The sequence below is a fragment of the Acanthochromis polyacanthus genome, chromosome 2 (genome assembly GCF_021347895.1).
Source record: "Acanthochromis polyacanthus isolate Apoly-LR-REF ecotype Palm Island chromosome 2, KAUST_Apoly_ChrSc, whole genome shotgun sequence".
Taxonomy (NCBI): Eukaryota; Metazoa; Chordata; class Actinopteri; family Pomacentridae; genus Acanthochromis; species Acanthochromis polyacanthus.
Window position 1 is genome coordinate 11,002,968 of NC_067114.1, and position 18,347 is coordinate 11,021,314.

Here is an 18,347-nt window from a genome sequence, read left to right on the forward strand (position 1 = left end):
ATCGGACAAATTTCAAAAGCTCTGACACTTTTTTCAGATAGGATCCACAACATAACTGATAATAAAATAGTGTTACTTTTAAACCGACAACTAAATCAGAAAAGTGTGGTCTACCTTACCGACATGTTTCGACTGCATCTGTAGCCTTTCTTAGAGCGTCAGTGTAAAGACTACAGATGCAGTCGAAACATGTCAGCAAGGTAAAACCACACTTTATTTATTTAGTTGTCGGGTTAAAAGTAATGCTATTCTATAGTAAGAAATGACAAAATGAACATAATCCAACTATAACTGTTTATGCCTGATGCGTCACCTGATGACTGCTATTCTGATCTAATATGAACTAAAGAGCCAATCAAAACACAGTCATCACATGCACAATATCAGAGAATTTACGACATTTTCTCACATCAACCAAATTCGGCTTCCTTTGAGCCACATTTGCAGCACATATTCGACCCGTCTCCAATGTACTGCAAGATTGCAGGGGTCTCATTTTCTGTGATTCATGACTGGTGTGCCATGACAAACAGCTTCCTTTCCGTCTCAGTCTGGACCCGGCTCTTAACTGACCACAGTTAGCCCTGCTGAGCCAACACATTAACAATGGAAAAGACCACATCAGAGTAGCCACTCTGGTTTGTGAAAAACCACAGCTCCCAGAGGAGCACCCACAAAGTCAGCGATGATTAGTACTATGTTCCACAAGGTTTTTGTAAGGGGTTTGCAGCGTGGTGCACTGTAGTACTTGACCTGGTTAGTGAGCAGTCGTGTAGGTTAGAGAAGCAAAAATGATGAGCCTTGGAGGAGATGTTAGATAAAGCAGATGTGCTGCACAAGTGCTGGCAGGGGAAGCAACAGATTCACTATACCTTGATTGTGGATTCTCTCCTTACTGGCAGGTTTTTGGTTTGAGTGAGTGAATAGTTTATCTCTGTACTCAAGCACTGGGTGGTTGTTTTGTACAGGACAGAGGATGAGGGCAGGGAGAGGGGCATGAAAAAAATAAATCATGTCAACATCATATGAACTACAGTCACTGCCGACACTACGAATAACTTCACATTACAGGAACAGTCATGCAATTGAGGAGTTATAGTTTGCTCTGGGACACGTAAACTGACAATGAAATACAGCCTATATTATTAATGATCAGGAGAATGGTTGTCATACAGTAGCATGCATGTTCATGATTGTTGATGATGATGATTGATTGTATGGAGATAAAGGGGCAGATTGAAGTTTTCCGTGTGAGCTTGCATGGAACAGATGTGGGAGGCTGTCAACATCTGTGCACGCTGGAATCATTTACAGGAGCTGCAAGCAAGATTTTGTTGAACCTTATTAAACTTTAAAGAAATCTTAATGGCAACGAAAAAATGATGAGCACAACAACGACGCCCCTCTCAGACACTCAACCCTTTCCATTAATCTGAACATGTCAGCTTCATGTCTGAACAAGCAACCCCGGTAACTTTTAGACGTCGTGACATCAGTCTTACTAGATAGGATCTAGTAATATGTAACTTAGAGCATGGCACGGGTCTGAACTCCATGCTGTCGCTTTAACAGACGGGTGACAAGCAACAAGCAGCTGGACCCATATGAGCTTCCCTGATGTGATCTTATTGATACAGACACATTTGAATTGACCAGTATTGGCACGGACTTAATTAAGCCTAATTCGTTATGTTGGCTGTCACACAGGTGTCATAAAAGGAGAACACAATTTGCGGTAGGATGCAAGGAATTTAACGTTCGATAATTTTCTTAATCAGTCATTCTATTCTATTCTATTACCGGCATTAACAATAAATAAATGATTACTTGAGAAGACAAATAAGTGGATATCTACTATATCCCAGCTCATCTTAAGAACATCAGCTCCGTCTGCAGGTCATTAAGCGTTGCTTTGTCATGGCGGCCTGTGGCTAAGTAAACCCCAACAATGTTCTCTGCTTGCTAACACGGACCCAACCACAGTCCGGGTAACTGCCTCCTCGGGTCACTACAGAACTGTAAAGTTGGAGGCTCCACATGATGGTGCAACTAATGTCCAACACCCTATCCTTCAGATGGTTTATTGCCCCCTATTTAACATTAAAGAGCAACTTAAATGTAGAAATGCACTGCACAGCTCTTCACTGATAAATTAAACACATTTGACTGTTTTCTATAACTTAAATGTATTTAAAGTGATGGAAAATGTTATTGGATTGGGACTTGTATCGGAAGTCACTAAATATTAACTCAGATCAGATCTGGGGCAAAACCTTAATCAGGACATCCGTATTTGTAGATTATCCCCGACATGGAGGGAGGATTGATTAGGATTTAATAACACGTAACACCGTGTACACTTCCTCCCTTCAGGCAGGTGAGCTGTCACACACAGCTGCAGTTTGTGAGTTACAGTTAAATCACTAGTCATAAACTGTATTTAGTTTGATTTGGTAATTAGCATATTATCATGCAATATGCTACTTGATGCACTGTCCAAACTCAAAACCAGCATCAGGCGCGTACCGTGGCCCTCTCCATCAATGTCGTGGATTTTTTCTGAAAGAGGCCATGAGGAACATTATCTGAACGACAGAATGCTGTCATGTGCAATGTTACATATCTAAAGTCTGAAAAGAGCTTTAAACAGCCACCCAAAGTCAACACTGCATTGCCTCAGTTAATTCACCAAATGTAAATTAATACAAATACACAACCTTGGAACGAAGCAACCACTAATGGCTTTATATTGACAATATTTATCTCAGTGATCTATTGCAACCTCAGCCCTATCGACAACTTCACCCTTTACCTAATGCACTCTGTCTGTTGGCTCCTTTGAAGCAACTTGTTAAATCACATCTTTTTCTAATCTCTAAAAAGTCTTTTTAATGTCTCACACTGTACTTTTAATAAAATCCTGAAAACGGTATTACAGTTTAATGAGTAACAAGATCTCTAAGTTATCAAATATTTCCAGATTTCGGTGATCCCAAATCAGTCAGATCACTTCATTTGTGTCACTTCCTTACAAAATCTGGCTCGAACTTTCACTCCTTGTTCCATGGAAGCAAAAATGGTGTTAATGATAATTCAGCACTTTAAACAGAACAGTGTTGCGGTTTGGTGGATAAAGAAATGGAAGTGACACATTCACGTTGCAAAAAATTTAAAGTGCTGGGTCATCCTTTTCTCTGTGCTAGAAAAATGCTGAGTAATGTTTGCGAATTCTTTCGCCTTTGAGCTTCATCTGAAGCAGTGACTAACACCTCCGTTATGCATCAACTCTAAGAAAACATCTGGGCAAGACAAAACACTCAGTATCGTTGTTTCTATTTAAGACTTTGCATTCCAGTGTGGACAGTCACTGTGTTGTGTCAGCTTAACAGAACATGATGTTTTATCTGAAAGACTGCATTTACAGAAATTCTCATCTTTCTGGAAGATCGCGTGTCACAATAATAAGGGTTAACACAGAGGTCAGTTTCTGGGACATAAATTAAACTTGACATAATTAACAGATGCTGAACTACGTTTAAACTGTAAGCATGTATGACAATAGGTTCACATTTGCTCTTTGCACTAATGATCACATAGTTTATAATCTATTTTTTACTGAAACCAGTCCGTTAGTTGTACCTTGGTTGTATTCATTTGAAACATGTTTTTACCTCTTGGTTACTCTTCTACAATTTTTCCAAGAGGGTATACATTTGCTCGCATTCATGCATTATATTAATGACATTAAAACTAAAATATACTGTCTGAAGTCTGATTTCTCCTCTTTCAATTGATTAAACAGGAACATGTTTTTGAATACATGCTGTAAATGAACAAAATTATTATCACTGTGAACAGTTGCTACCTAATGTAGACATTAGGGGTTGTTGGCCTGTTAGCACTGGCTCACACTTTTCTCATAAATGCACATCGTTTTCAAAAATGACAGGAAAATCATTAAATATCATCTTTTTTATTGTTTTCTATTATTTATTCATTTTTGTTTAGGTGTGTACTTGTGTCTATAGACGTTCTCCAGTTAAAACTGAGTAACTTAAAAGTTTTTTTTTGTGCCATATTTAGGCACACTATGCATGTGGTGTGACTAAACTAAAGAGAAACAGAGACTCAAGTGGACACCAGAGGTAAGGGAAAAGAACATCTCAAAGATCGTTGGAAAACAGGAGAGTAATTAAAGAATTGTGAGGAGTAAGAGAAGTGCATGTCTTATTTCCTTTAAATAAAAAGATGATGCTACAACAGTCATAACTGCAGTTAACAGATGACAGTTCTAGTTTTTCATATTTCATCTGACAGCAGGAAGACGGGTGACAAATTGAGCAGGAAACAAAGGAAAACACTCACCTCCTCTCGTAAAGCTGTTCGAGAATGGGAGGTCTAAATGGACGGGAGCCATCTTTGGTATCCTCGATGTCCTCCTTTCACTGCCTGAAAGCAAAACATTTGTCCACAGGATGTTAAAACAAGTGTCAGGCTGCATGCATACGGTGCTAGTAGCAAATAATAAACAAGATGACAAATGTGCTCTCAATAATTGTACAAGCAACAACCAAGCTGATGCAATGATTAGCTGCGAGTTTTGGCTCCACTCATTGTAACACTGCAGAAGTGCGCTAAAGTCAATGTTCCACATAAAGACCCCTTAATCCTATTTGAGAGTTTAAAACACGAGATACAAGAAAGTTAAATGTGAACACATGAATGATCAGAATTCGCGTGTGTGTGTGTGTGTGTGTGTGTGTGTGTGTGTGTGTGTGTGTGAGTGTGTGTGTGTGTGTGAGAGAGAGAGAGAGAGAGAGAGAGAGAGAGAGAGAGAGAGAGAGAGAGAGAGAGAGAGAGAGAGAGAGAGAGAGAGAGAGAGAGCATCCTGGACACAGTTTTAGCACAGTATATCCAGGATACAGGCAGGAGGGGGTGAAGTCAGAAGAGATGAATTGGTTGGACAGTGACCCCAGGCTGTCTTGTGATTCTTACATAACCTTTTATTGTACAAATTTCCTTAGAAATGTTAAATATCAGATACAGTATTTCTCCCACACAATCTCTCTGTGTAACTAACACACACACACACACACACACACACACACACACACACACACACACACACACACACACACACACACACACACACACACACACACACACACACACACACACACACACACACACACACACACACACACACACACACACACACACACACACACACACGAAGATAAGTAGGTGAAAAATAACCGCTGACCAAAGCAAACACAAAATGGAAGAGAATGATTACCTGATTGCAGAGAAAAAACAGACTTGAAGGGAACGAAAATAACTCTGAGGAGTGCAAGTCTGCAGTTTTTCTCTTTATCGGAAGAAGTGAACTCTGTGTGGCCTCCTTTCCCTTTGCAAACAATCCAAGCTTTTTCTCACGGCACAGCCAAGGCCATCGCACAGCAAATTCAGGTCAGGTAGGGAGCACGACAGACGGGTGACGTAGCCTTGATTTAGGGGAATGAATGCCCGCTTATGCTAAAATTAGGGTTTACATAAAAGTGTCTCACAGGTGAACTTACTGTATTTACTATCTTATAGTTATGTGAGGTGGGTGGATGTGAGGCATCCTCTTCTGTTTGCTTCCTTAATGTCTAAAAGCAAGTGGAGATTTGCACACCGCAGACTAGTAGCCATGGCAACTTCTAGATGACTTTGACACAACATAAGGTCACGGTCTAGGTTGGGATCTGTCAATTCCTGGCAAAGAAAGTGAGGTATGTGTGCAGTCTGAAAGGCTCACATCAGGGCGACAGTCTCCGTCTCTGTTTGGTTTAAACAGCCCTTTCTCATGCCCCGCAATTTGACTAACAGCCATCAATGCTAACTGATAGCATGTTCCAGCTTCAGCCACCGCGCCGCCGGGTTCACTGGTATGTCTTGGTGGTAAAATGAAATGGAAGAGAGTCGTCGTTACGGTTCACTGACACCTAAGATATAAAGAGCCCAACAGGCACAATGATGCACCAAATGAATTTTGTCAAGAAGGTGAGAGAACAGTGTCAGTTTCTCTCCAAATAAACAGGACATACTTTGATTGAGTTTCAAAATAAAAGAACATGTCTTACAGCATTACATGTGCATCATTAAGAGCGCCCACATAATCTGTTTTACTTAAATAAAATGGAAAATTATACCGCAAGGTAAACCTAAATCTAATCAGATCACCTACTCCTGTGATATAATTGTGAAGCTTCTGCTGTACAGATTATGAATCATGGTGGCAAGACATAAAAAAACAAACAAAAACAAACATTGAATTTGAATTTTTTGTCTTTTGAACAGTACCTGGTGAGAGGCCTATGAGGGAACGGTTGGACAGGGTGTTGTTTCCGTTCATTTTGAAGTAAACAGGGATGGATTCCAGGATAGCCTGCAGGTACTTCTCCTGTTCAAGACTACTGGATGAATCTGAGGATGAGGCAGGGGCTAAAAACACAAAGACAGAAAATAATGACCATTGTTTTAAATCTGCTTGAATTACAAATCTACATAAATAGGACAGGAGCCACCAAATAAACTGTTGTGTTTTCATAGTTTAACCACTGCTAATTTCTTGTGATTCATGTTTTTCAGATCTTTAAAGGAACACAATAAAGATACAAAAGACAGAATATCTGTGCAAACCTGTTGAGGAGGGGTTCTGCGACTTAAACAATCCCACTACACTCTTGCCGTGAAAGCCTCCTGAGCGGAGCAGCACGGCTTTGGTACGAGGATGCTTCCAACAGACCACAGGCAGACGGTTGTGTCTGTAGCAGCGGGCTACTTTGTGTAAACTGCTGTCCTGTACAGCTTGAGGAACCACCAGCAGACCTGGGTAGCTGATGGACAGAGACAGAGCAGAAATCTGTGCCATTAATAAACCACAGGAAGACAGACATCCAAGTGAATAAACACCCTCTTACAGAATTTACAGCCAACATTTTAGTAAATTTGTGTTTGAGTATAGAGACCAAGATTCTCAATAAATAAGGCAAATATCTGTCTGCCTAGTAAAAATGGACTCCCCACTGGCAGTTCGAGATACCAAGGCTTACACAGCTTCCGGCAGGGCTACAATTACTGGAAACTAAAATTTGCAGCACCGCTGTGCCGCAATTTAGTGACATCAGCCCAGATCAGCAGGTTTCTGGAGTGATTCATGAGGCGCATAAAGTCACACCGCTGCAGATGATGCTACTTAACTGGCAGCAGATATCCAGTGGGAGGCGTTGTACCTGCGGCAGAGGGAGTAGAGTCTGTTTACGGCTGTGATCCTGAACTGCTCGCCCGATTTGGAGCGAGACGAGCTGGCGTTAATGGTGCCCAGACCCAGACGCTGGTAGTCACGGAAGCAGGACTGCTCCACCAGCTGCTCCATGGTGGATTTCTCCGACGCTCGCAACGTGTTGCTGGGTGGTGGCTCTCCTTCGTCTGATACTGAAGCACACAGAAAAAGCCGAATTACATTTTTGAAATATTTTCTTCAGTCTGTTTTCTTCTCCCTCCAGGTCCACACCACCACTTGTAAATGTGTCATCTCTCACTTGAAATGTCATCATCTTCATGCCAGGTCATTCTGCTGCCTCTGTCGTTCTTCTTCAGCGAGGCCTGGCTGCCACGGCCCATTGTGATCTTTCCAGCTCTCTTCGCTCCTTTGACAATAGTTTTAGACAGTGTTCTGTGAAGAGTACAGAGCAGACAGAATTTACTGTGTGCAGGCTTTGGTGGTGCATGTTTCTTCGCAGGAACATTTCATATGACAGCATGATTCACACACTGAAACAGCATTCAGTGATGCTCTGTAAATTGATTTAAAATAAGAACTCAGTCCAGTAGCCATTTCTGTACAGCTGGCTGACGAACCTGAAGCCAGTGTTTCTCTCTTTTTGCTTTGGAAGGATTAGTTGAGGTGCTGTTTGTCCTGCAGCAAACGCAAAGGAGCTGAAGATGGACTGTGGATAGCGGATTCTCTGGAGGTGCTTCCTGAAGATCTCCACCATCTCTGAGCTCACCTCCTCGTCAAAAGCCACTTTTATCAACTGCAAGAGACACCCATCAAACTGATTATCTAACAACGCAAGCAACAATTCAAACACAACATTTCACATTTACACCGGATTCCAATTCTGTTTAACCCAAGCAACACGTTTTGAGGTCAACCTAAACACACATGGCACTTCTCAGTGGAATAAAGCTGATTCTTCTCTGTTTCACTCCAAAACGTTTGCACAAGGATGAAGATCTACAACCTCCACATTTAATGAGAGAGTGGTCTAACAGGCCACGTATGGTTTCCATAACACTGGCACACAGTAAGTATGGAAGCACAACAAATCTACAGAGCAACCTACAACAACTTTCATCATCCTTGTTAGTAAAAAGAAAGGAATGAACCATAAAAAGGTTTATAGCAAAACATTTAGAGTAAAAACTCATGCTTGGCTGAATATTGTATTGATTCTGAGAGGCTTGAGTTATTTAGCACAAGACAGTGAGGTCATGTGTACCATGGTTAATGTTAATCATAAGTTCAAGTGTTACTGCTTATACATTAGTTTGTGTTGTTTTTGAATTTTTTGCCAGCACAGTAAATTTAAAAAAAGGCATTGAGTTAATATAATATTGCAATCTGAATAATGGAGAAACAGAACCACAGATAATTATAAATAGGACGTCGTCACTGCTCACAAGTCGCAATAACTAAAACACACTGCAGTAACTCCACTCATCTGTTTAACGTCTTGCTGGAAGTGTGTTTCAGTGTTTACCTGAAATGATGCAGAGCGGAGCTGCAAGCCTTCCTGCATGTTCTGCTGCAGCTGGTTCTGGATGCTGATCTTCTTCTCTTTGGTCAGCGTGGACACTGGGAAAGCTCTGATCACTGCCTGCTCCCCCACTGGACAAATACAGATATACAGACCCGCATCACATGACTGACATGTCGTGGGAGTTTCAGTTAAAAAGCAACTCTCTTTCTCTTGAAGACATTTCACTGTACATTCAAGAGGTTACTTCAGTTCAGGATTGAGAATCTACACAGATATTACTGACATGATGGCTGCAGCATCCTATCAACACAACCGACTTCTTTGCTAATTGGTATTTTATGCCTTTGTTAAACAGCTGGCAGTAAAGAGATGTGGAACATGGCATGCCAGATGTGAACAAAGAGCAAGAACATGAGGATCATTATTTTAACTTGAACATATAAAAATGTTTGGCTTAAATTACTGGGAATGAATAATCAATTGAACATTTTGTTTCTTGCTGTCTGTCCAAGAAAAAATGTCATTTTAGGTCAATTATTAACAAAAGCAGACTTATTATTTTAAACCTGAAAATGAGAAAACACAGTATTCTTTTAGTTCACTGAGACTACAAAGCCAGTGATGCTGTGGTTCAGTATTTACCGAGTGGATCGTGGGGGATGCCTTTGAAGATGATGCGGTACGTGGTGAGAAAGAGGGCTCCCTCTGCTGGCAGGATGTGTGGGCCCCCCAGGAGGCCCCCAGTGGCCTCCTCCCTGCCGTCAGGGTCCAGAAGCACCCGCAGCCCCTCCGACACCAACTCCTCTCCGGGAAGCAGCGCTGGACGCAGAATCTTAGGCTGAAGGGAAAAAACACATTACAAGCTACCCACGACAGAAGCACGAACTGTACCTGCCTGTCGACACGTCTGAGAGCAAACGTTGACAGCTTTCATTGACGAGAAGGTATTTAAAATGAAGCCAGGAAAACAATTTATCATCATGATGTCAAATCAGGAGCACCACATGACCTTGTTGGACAAATTTAGGCTTCTCATGGACGTCATCATCAAAAACACACATCTTGCAAATGCACTGACCATGAAGGGGGAGCATTTTAAAGATCAAACTTTCCAACAAAAACAAATTCCTGCTCTCCACAGAGACACATTTAACATTTCAACCCTCCTAGTAAAACTCGTGATCTGCTTTTTTAGTAAAGTGGTTCTGTTTATCCAATTTACTGAGCTGAGTAATTATTGGTTCTCGCTTTGTGTTTTGAACATTTAAACATCTGGACACAGACTGCTGTGACGTGTTTTTGTACTTGTAGCGTAGATTCATTTGATTGCCCAGTCATCAATAAGGTAATTAAAGGTTTCACTCAAAATGCAGGTTTTATACATCCTACTTTTGTTCTGCTCACTCAGTTGAATCATATTAACATGAAAACTTTGTGTAGCTAAAGGCATGAGGACTAACCAATAGCAGCCCTTAAAACTTCACATTTTTGTCAAACAGCAAATATCTTCTACATTCAAGATCTCTTAAGATACTTCTCATATTTGTGTGAAAGTGATTCAGCAGACAAATAACACTTGGAGAAATCGGTGTCCGTTTTAAGCTACTTTTCCAAGACAAAGTTAATGATGCTTGCATCGTCCTATAGAAAGAAGAAAGGGTGCGTGCAGTGAGACGAATATGCCTCATGTAATACACAGTTGACTGCATTTATGTGTTTTGACAAGAGAACTGATTATTAACTGTCCCTAACACCATATGACCGACTGTTTCTACTGCAAGAACTGTAACTAAAAACAGTGAAGTCTGAACCCTGCATTGCTCCAGCTCCTTCTGACCTCCAGTCTCAGTACAGAAATGCTCAATTGTTCCATTGTCACAAATACAAACGAGGAGGGACGTTAGATCATTCACAGCATTTCCCATTAAGGCCATAGCTGACCTGAGGGAGCCACGGCCTGGCCACAGGATAATAATAGCTTCTTGAATCTGTCCTTGAACGAACAGCGAGACCAAGAAGAGACTCCCTCTGCACCTCATTACTGCTGTGAGCTCTGCTACTTAGTGGAACTGCACCTTAAATGCGTTCACTGTTTTTCTTCTTAGTGCTATGGCTGCCAGTACTACAACTGTTCAGACTCAGTGTTGTTTACACACTTTTTTTTCTTTTTTAGCATTTTCTGGCATGATGCATGCAGCTCGCTGTGCAATTGAATGTTTTCTCCAACACATAAACTCGTGAGAAGTTAACCACAAAGGGCAGCAGACAGACTGCTCACCATGGTGTCCAGGTTGCTCCAAAAGCAGTGCTGGCATGGCGTTTGTCTGGTAAGTCTGTGTGTGATTGTGTGGTTTAACAAGAACTGGCAGACATATAACACAGCAGGCTACAATTGATTAACTGGTAAAATTTAGAAGTTTGACTGGAAAACACTGGATGACACTCTGCATAGTAGCAACAAACCAGACTAAACTGATTCAATTGTGGTCAAAACTGAGAGTTGCAACATGAGTTAAAACTTTCATTAAGGCAACAGTGCAGATGCATATAGTGTTTCGTATGAATATAGATTCATTTTTAGGTTAAGGAATTCAGATTTTATTCTCAGGTATCAGTATAGCCTGATGAGGGTAGCAAGCGCTGCACAGCCTCGTTAACATTTTAGAGTTGATCCTCTAACATCCATCCATCTATTCTTTATACATCGCTTTATCCTCATTAGGGTCGCGGGGGGTGCTGGAGTCTATCCCAGCTGACTTAGAGTGAAGGCAGGGGACACCCTGGACAGGTCGCTAGTCTGTCGCAGGGCTACATATACAGACAAACAATCACACTCACATTCCTCTAACATAAAACTGTATTTTTTTTAATGAACACTTGCTTGTATGTTTAAACTTCACCTCCTGTATGGCACATGTTCTCTCAAGCTGACATTTTAATTAAACTAGACAAATAGAGTTTATGTTGTACAGCTGAATTTTGTGAAACTGATGCCTCTCATATAGCACGACAAGACAGCTGAACACCACTTGAAATGCACTTTCACTTTTGCTTTCTAGTTAGGCAACACATTTTAAATATTTCTGTTGAGTCTAACTCCCTGTTGTTTGATTTTAGAAATGCTGCAGATACAGCTGAAGCCCCAGCTGCTCAGTGTAGAACAACACTCACCTTCTGAATGGGAGGTAACCTCCTGCTCTCTCTGTGAACTGCCTCGAGAGCCTCCATCTGCATAGCTACAATGCCTGCAGGTCAGAAGACGGGTCAGTTACCATATGTATGTGCACTAGAACGCATGTACGCATGCACGTTCTACTCTCAGGTGTATTTACAGATTGTGAGGCCATTTGGCGAGTCAGGAGTTAATGAGCTCAGAGGCCTTTGTTGCTGTTGGCTTGAGCTGAAAATACACGTCCAAGGGCTACTGAGGGAATCGAGGCAGCAACAGAGCAAGTGAATGCTGTGAGTTCTGTACCTGGAATCATGCTGTGCAGGCTCTTGATGTGTTCCTGGGTGACTCCACTCTCTGTGCACACCTTGTCAATGAAGCGGGCAACAAACCTGACGACAGAGTTGGCCACGTCGCTGATCTCTGAGTCCTCAAACCCGCTTTCTGTATCAAAGCTCTCTGCCACACTGCCAGCAATGCTGTAAACAGAAAATGAGAAAGGTCAAGCATCCATGTTCACTAGAGATCTGATCTGAGATCTGAGAGCAGTGTGTTGACAGAAATGGATTAGAAGATTCACTGTGATAAAGAGCAGTGCAAGTGCGAGCGATTTGTAGCCTGGAATGAACTAAGTGTCGATGACTGGATCAAATGCTCAGACTGTATTAGCCAAGAAGAATGTTTCACATAAAATAGTGATGCAACCTTCCCTCTGGATGCACAAATACTGAGTGATGAAACCTAAATGTCCTTTGTGTGAAACAAACAAGTCTTGAGCGAAAATGACAGAAAAAATAAATAAAAGAAATTTTCCATCGAAACACATTTTTGAGGGCAACATTTATGTAATCTCATTTAAAACAAATGAAGTACAATCAAATAGCAACATTATGTTCTTGTGGGTAAGTGTGAAATTATGAACAAATGTTTTGTTCAAATATCATACGTGACAAAAACTGACAGTCTGTTCCTTTGATTATTGGAAACAAATCTTAAAATTTGGAGCAGCACATTTTTTGGCTGAAATCCTTCCAGTTTTTGGGAAAGACATTCATGGGGGATCCTCCCATGTTTAATTCGCTCCACAGTTACTGCAGAGCAGTACGGGAAATCACTTCCTCTGCTCTTTTGCTTGGTTTGGGTGAGCACAGCTTAGCCCGTTAAAGACACCCTGAGGGATTGAAACTTCCCAACAGAAGTAAATGAGCCTCACTCTGTTTTGTGCAGTAGCGATGAAAGCCCACAGGATGGACGTGGGCCGGAAACACAAGTGGAGCTGTGGTCCATTTGGCTAAATAGAAAGGTATCATGTAGACTGAGTTATGCCACATCCACCCACATGCTTATCATCACCTTATTAAGAGAGGTACACATACTCCCAAACCATGAAACCTTACCTTAATATTTCCTCCAGATAAGACTGATCACTCTACCTTTCAAATTCTGAACAAGCCAGAACTATGTTCTAGGCACTTCTGTGTTTCATTTTAGAGGAGAGTAAAGATGTTAAACTTCATCTTTTCTCTACTCAGACAGTAGATTATGGTATGCAATCAATCTGCTGACCTGTTTGTCACGATGCTGTTGCTGCCGCTCTCCCAGTCAGCAGCAGGAGTGTTACGCAGCAGCTTGTTCTTGCTGGTGTCCAAAGGTACCAGCAGGTAAACCATGAGGCTGGCGTAGTGGATGGCCTGGCTGAACACAGTGCTCTCTTCGTTCTTCACCAGCTCCTGCTGCTTCTCTTTGCTCAGGTTGGGCCATGATCGCAGCTGCTCTGCTGCCAGGTCCATGGCTGTCTGCTCCTCATCTCTGCCTGCTGCAGGTACGGGGTCCACATCCTGGAGAGGTCACAGTAATCAAATGGACTTTCACTGAATTTGTTTCTTCGGTTAATGACCCTAAAAATGTAGTGATGCTTGTTTTGTTTCAAGCAACAGAGAGCTTACTTAATCAACCAGAGCATGATTCTCTTCTCTAGATTTTTATTTTTTGCATAATATTGTAATATATTAAATATTATCCTGCATTTCTTAATTAAAAAATGTAAACACACAAAATACTAAAACGTGTACATTTTATTTTTATTACAATAAAATAGATACTGAATTATGTTTATATGATTTAACTCTCTCAACCCTGGGAGGGTTTCAAAGTGCTTGTTATATCAAAAGAAATAAATAAAAATAAATTATCCACATTAAAACCACTTAGCAGAGCCAGAAACTGTGCAAACAGGAAAGATGTCAAAATTTGCATCTTTCTGATGATCCTTGAGTGCAAAATGTGTAACTTTTAGTGTTATCTATAAAATGAAACACATCTAAGTTTAAACTCATTATATTTAATCAAAATCTTTTTGTACATCTCCTTATAAAAATTACAAACTACTCAGATTCTGTTAAAGACAACCAAAATTATGTTCCTCATTGCAACCAAAAAGCTGCTTAACAGTCACATGACAGAAATTCAGGGACTATACAGCTGAATGGAGCTGCACTGGACTAAGTTCGAACAACGTTTAAATATCTAACACCTGCGTTTTTGGAAAAATGTGGTACGTTACATGCTTGAGGTTCAAAGGGTAACAGTTTGACCTTGATGTGGATTAAAGGAGTGAGGCTAAACACACCTTATATAGGGACAAAATCTCACTCGACATTTAGTCATATTGATGTTTTACCGTTAGCCTGGCTGTGATGCCCCCCTTTTCCTCTGGGGTGTTGAGGTAAAGGGCTCGGATCTGGCTCTGGACTTCGCTGTAGAAAGTGGCTTCCCAGAACTGCTGGCTGGTCCAGATGGGATGGTCCTGTATGCAGGTGTAAGCAAACTGGTTCACCCCAGCAGCCAGTTTCTGAAAGAAAAAAAATCAGTTGGGACAATGTAAAGAAAAATTAGGCAAAAAACAAAATTAAGCAACGTTAAACCATTTTCTCTGCTTGGGGTTAGATGTGCAGGGCTGATCTGAGGGTTAGTAGGGTTCTTAGGGTTATTTTTTGATCAATATTGCATGTTTCTGCAGACATGAGAACATTGTTTTCTAGATATTAATCACCACCTTTACTGAATGAAGTGAAACTGGAGCTTATTAAATCACTATCAACTGTAAGGAAAAGATAAAATGTCATTAAGCAAATAGTTACAGACAATAACATCATTTTTCTTTATTGACTAAATGATTAGTTTTAATAGAAAAATTAAATCTTTACATATACAAATTTGTCTCCACTAGTACAAACAGATGCTGCAGACGCAAACTTCATTCAAAAGTTCACCAAGGGTCCTTCAACACAAAATATCAGAAGGTTTCAGCTTAAAGGAACTGTGCAGCAAAACATAACATTGTGTTAATTTCTATACAATGCTACAGTAGTCAGTTGCTCCTGTATTCATGCATCTTACTTCTCGAGCTCTGTGTCTGGATGCATCTGGAAACAGAACTTTTATTTTTCATCAATGTGGGCTGAAGATTAAATCACCTGCTGCTTGAAAAATAGCAACTAAAGGGAACATACCGTCCTCAGTGAAATGCACTGACATTGATCCATACAACACATACATTAAACCACATGGAGCACACAAGTCACATGGTCTCCACAAAAGCACAACGTGCCAGTGAAATGAGCGGCCGCAAACCAAACGCTCACCAACCGTCCGTCTCCCTGTAAAGTCTCAGGACCACATAAGGCTCACATCTATTATTAGATTAGCGTCTGATTTCTCTCCCCCGAGTGTGACACAATACAGTGTTTTCTATTATAACTGCATAGTTTGCCTTTGAAGGATGAGAACTAGGGTGGAGGTTGTGGTAATTATAACAGACAGAACCAAAACAGGTCTATTCCCAATGTGATGGTTCCACAAGCCAACAGGCAGGAGAGCTGGGAGCCGAATGCCCATATAAAAAAAACAACAACAACACAGCACTGTTGTTCTTCATTTATGAGTGTCAATATATCAGCCACTCTTTAAGATTTAAATATACTGTTTATCCTCATTTACTACAGAACTAATACTTTAGAAAATTATTAGTAAAAAACTGGCAAATGTCTCGTTATTTAGTTTAAATGTATGTAATGAGAGAAAAATATGGGCAAAACATCTTGAAAAATTTAAACATGTTCTGACATCTTATTACACAATCGATGCAATGCCCGCACGCTGCTGTTCTCCTAATATTAGATTCCCAAAATGAAGCCGCTTTTTCAGGACACATGACACTGCTGAGTGAAGCAGATTTTCATCAAGATGTTGTAAGAGCCAAGGATATCCTGCTGGCTAATGATAGAATCCAACGAGAAACAGATCCAAATTGTCTCAATTAAGCAAAGGAATGTGAAACAGTAGTCTGAGGTATTTTAAAGCAAGAACACAGCAGTGCTCACATTTTTCGAAACTCGTCACTCGAAAGGTACAGGGTGACACAAAAAAACGGGAACTTTTTAACAATCCAATAAAACCAAGAGAGATGGAAGAAAAAATATTTTATTCATAGTAATTGAAACCTTAAAACATGCCATTTAAGAAACAATGATGGAATTTTCATTTTTTTTTAAAAATTGCTTCCTGTAGATGGAAGACAAAAAATGAGGCAATGAGGAATCTCAACAGCAGATTTCAAGAACGCATTCGTACAGGAGGACGCCATCTACAGGAAGTAATTTTTAAACAACGAAAATTCCATCATTGTTTCTTAAATGGTATGTTTTAAGGTTTCAATTACTACGAATAAAATATTTGTCTTCCATCACTCTTGGTTTTAATGGATTGTTAAAAAGTTCCCGTTTTTTGTGTCACCCTGTATTTCATGTTGTGAGCTCAACATTTTAGGAATCAAACCAGGGGCTGTGGCTATGTGATATGTGCTGTACCCTATGGATCACAGAGTGGCCCATCTGAAAATCTTTTGCCTGTGTTCACCATCTCAGTTTAGCATTTTAGCATATTAACCTAAACAATACCGTAAATCATGAAAAAAGAAATAACTAAAGTTGGATTTGAAAAACTTGAAAAGCTTGGATCAATATATGTCATCATGGCTTTGATAAAGGGTGTAAATTTGGTGATACTGGAAGAAAAAAATCCTTACCAAGCCTATGGTGGGTTCTGGGGCACAGAGGGTTAACATTAGCTAACTCGAAGTTAACACAAAGTTCAGGAATGCCAAAGTATTCAAACATTCCTCTCAGGAACAATTGATTAGTAACCCTTCTAGCAGAAATTGAGACACTTTCAGTCTACAGTTTGACTTCAGTCTTGGACCTTCCAATGTTGACATCTCGAGATAACAAATCACTCGCCAATACCAGTTTTTCAGTTAAAGTGCTCTCTGGTTGATAAACTATGTGATCATGACAAAGTGTTTCGTCAAGTATATCTTAAGCTTTTTTGGCAAACATAAAAGCTTGTATTGCTATATCTGTGATAAGATTAAAATAATGTTGGAAATGCAACTACCCAAAAAATGTGTTTAACTGTCCTGTGATGAGAGCAAGAGGTGTCTCTAATCTGTCCAAGCTGAAATGGTTCATCTCCTGCAGGCTTTGCACAGTCAATCAATGCTAAATTACACCTCACTGCTTAACTATAAATGCGCCTCCCCTCCATCCATCTAAACTGCTCTGACATCTACATGTGGTGAGCCAAAGTACAGCCTTGCAGTAGATCACAAGCCAACATTAGGACGACATAAATGGGGAGCTTGCGTAGATGAACAGTTTTCTCAGAATGAAAGATGATTAAATTCACTTTGCTATCATCAGAGGAACCACGCATGCTGTCTTAAACCGAGTATGGGAATTAGGCCATTAAATGACTAGGGCAAATCTGGTGGAGCAAAAAATGCTTTGAAGAGTGGCTAAACCTGGCACTGATCTAGTTAACAGACCAGTAGACTATGGACGATACATGGTGTGTGGACTGACGGCACACAGAAGTCAAACTCTGCAGGAATGGAGCGATGGAGCTGAGTGAAACACGCCATAAATAAGTTGTATCAAATACGATAAGAAGTGCAGCCCCCTTGATAGTACGGTAACATCTTTCTGTCAGCTGAGTGTGTTATGTGTCTTGGAGCAGATGTTGTGTGAGTGTACGTCTGTGTTTGTGTAGGGGGGGTCTGTCAGTGTGTGCGATTCGTCAGTGCTGTCTATAATCAGCCTGGCTGTACTTTTCTGACTTGTCAGATATGTCCAGGTCATTTTGACCGAGGTCAGGCCTTCCGAATATGATAATACACAAAGCTTAGAGAGACATCCACGAGACAGATGTGCAAGGAGGAGGACGGGGAAGGAGAGAAGAAAGGAGAGGAAAAGGGAGGAGGAAAGGAAGGTAGGAGGTAAAGATGAAGGCGAAGGAGGGAGTATACCACT

The 18,347-nt window shown here is 40.7% G+C and overlaps 1 protein-coding gene across 2 annotated transcripts in view; it reads right to left on the minus strand.

The window, feature by feature from the left end:
• sbf2 (SET binding factor 2) overlaps window positions 1-18,347 on the minus strand; it is a 113,020-nt gene that overhangs the window by 20,592 nt on the left and 74,081 nt on the right. Inside the window, exons 18-30 of one of the 2 annotated variants that reach the window (XM_022202534.2) lie at window positions 14,660-14,830; window positions 13,546-13,817; window positions 12,286-12,458; window positions 11,982-12,055; window positions 9,453-9,648; window positions 8,811-8,938; window positions 7,906-8,081; window positions 7,587-7,720; window positions 7,278-7,479; window positions 6,685-6,881; window positions 6,346-6,486; window positions 4,366-4,449; window positions 873-947 (exon numbers count right to left, since the gene is read on the minus strand). In XM_022202534.2, coding sequence (XP_022058226.2) covers window positions 873-947; window positions 4,366-4,449; window positions 6,346-6,486; window positions 6,685-6,881; window positions 7,278-7,479; window positions 7,587-7,720; window positions 7,906-8,081; window positions 8,811-8,938; window positions 9,453-9,648; window positions 11,982-12,055; window positions 12,286-12,458; window positions 13,546-13,817; window positions 14,660-14,830 — 2,023 coding nt within the window. The remainder of the gene's footprint in view (window positions 1-872; window positions 948-4,365; window positions 4,450-6,345; window positions 6,487-6,684; window positions 6,882-7,277; window positions 7,480-7,586; window positions 7,721-7,905; window positions 8,082-8,810; window positions 8,939-9,452; window positions 9,649-11,981; window positions 12,056-12,285; window positions 12,459-13,545; window positions 13,818-14,659; window positions 14,831-18,347) is intronic. The other variant, XM_022202535.2, reaches the window with a different exon arrangement.